The sequence below is a fragment of the Stegastes partitus genome, unplaced genomic scaffold (genome assembly GCF_000690725.1).
Source record: "Stegastes partitus isolate 25-593 unplaced genomic scaffold, Stegastes_partitus-1.0.2 Scaffold784, whole genome shotgun sequence".
Classification (NCBI taxonomy): Eukaryota; Metazoa; Chordata; class Actinopteri; family Pomacentridae; genus Stegastes; species Stegastes partitus.
The window spans coordinates 228,515-229,833 of record NW_007578515.1 but is presented as its reverse complement, the minus strand read 5'-3'; the positions used below and the strand labels follow the sequence as shown (position 1 = coordinate 229,833).

The 1,319-nt window shown below is 42.1% G+C and overlaps 1 protein-coding gene across 1 annotated transcript in view; it reads right to left on the bottom strand.

The window, feature by feature from the left end:
* col14a1a (collagen, type XIV, alpha 1a) overlaps nucleotides 1-1,319 on the bottom strand; it is a gene marked incomplete at its 3' end in the record, with an annotated part of 185,450 nt that overhangs the window by 84,217 nt on the left and 99,914 nt on the right. The window contains exon 26 of the mRNA XM_008292091.1: nucleotides 459-598. Within this exon, the coding sequence (XP_008290313.1) occupies nucleotides 459-598 (140 nt within the window). The remainder of the gene's footprint in view (nucleotides 1-458; nucleotides 599-1,319) is intronic.

Genomic DNA, 1,319 nt, shown 5'->3' with positions numbered 1-1,319 from the left:
ACTGCTTCAAAGAAAACAATATAAACATTTGGGAGCAGCCCAGCCAGAGTCCAGACCTGGACCCCACTGAGAACTGATGGAAGAGCTGAAGATCAGAGTGATGAAGAGGCAGCGTTTAACCACAAAGAGCTGGAGATCATCACAAAGAGGAACAAAATCCCAGTGGAGACATGCAGGAAGACTGTTAGTGATTACATGAGCAGTTTAACTGATGTGGTGCCAAATAAAGACTTTGCTACTGATTACTGAGGTATGAATAGTTTTGGACAAGACATTTTTTTTTGTTAAAAATGTAAAAAAAAAAACAGCACTAACATCTCAAACGCAACGTCTCACCACCTGCTGTTACTTGTTACGACATTTCCAGACACATGAAACCTTAAATGAAAACATTGCCTATAAATAAAAACCTGGCATGAATAACTTCAGGGTTAACTGGGTCTGGTCTTACAACTGACCTGGGTTCCATCTGGTCCGATCAGATCCAGCGATCCCATGGTGCTGTAGAGAAAACGTGTGATCTTCATGAAGTTGTCGTCGCCGATGGACCAGGAGCCGTCGACCAGGAACACCAGGTCGGCTTTGGCCTCTTTACATACTGGACAGACAGATAAGCAAGACGTATAGATTCAGTCTGCGGCACATCAGTTCGTCTCTGCCTTTAAAAGAAAAAAGCAATTTCATACAGAATGAATGTCAGTGGAGGACAAAGCACAAGCAGAATGTTAACTGGCTGCTTAATATATTCAGAGTCTGAGTAAATATGCAAAATATGAAGCACGGCAAATATACATCTGCTGCGAAAGGGTAAATATGCAAAGTCTGGGTCTTTGGAGCAATCGCACATTGTAGAGTTCATAAGATTAAAGGTGCAGCACAGTTTCAAACTCAGATTTTTCGGTACACAGAAATGCTCAACATGTTTGTGTCTTGTTTTTCTTCTCTCGTAAGCTGCTCATTCATATTCCTGGTCCTGCCGTGAAACTTATTTTTTTTTCCTCCTCCTGCTTTTATTCTTCTCAGGTTTCTGAATGACTCCCTGTAGCCTTATCGTTGCGGCCGTAAAGTTGTTTTGTGGTTTTAACAAGTTTTCAAACTCCAAGTCTTTCGGTAAATTCCGAACCTTGTTTATGACCGTGTCAGCCTCCATAAATTCCTGGGGAAAAGGTGAGAAATGGCTGTAATTCTAAACGCAACAGAGTACAGAAGAGAGGAAGAAAGGAAACGAGAGGAGAGGAGAGGAGAGGAGAGGAGAGGAGAGGAAAGGAAAGGAAAGGAAAGGAAAGGAAAGGAAAGGAAAGGAAAGGAAAGGAAAGGAA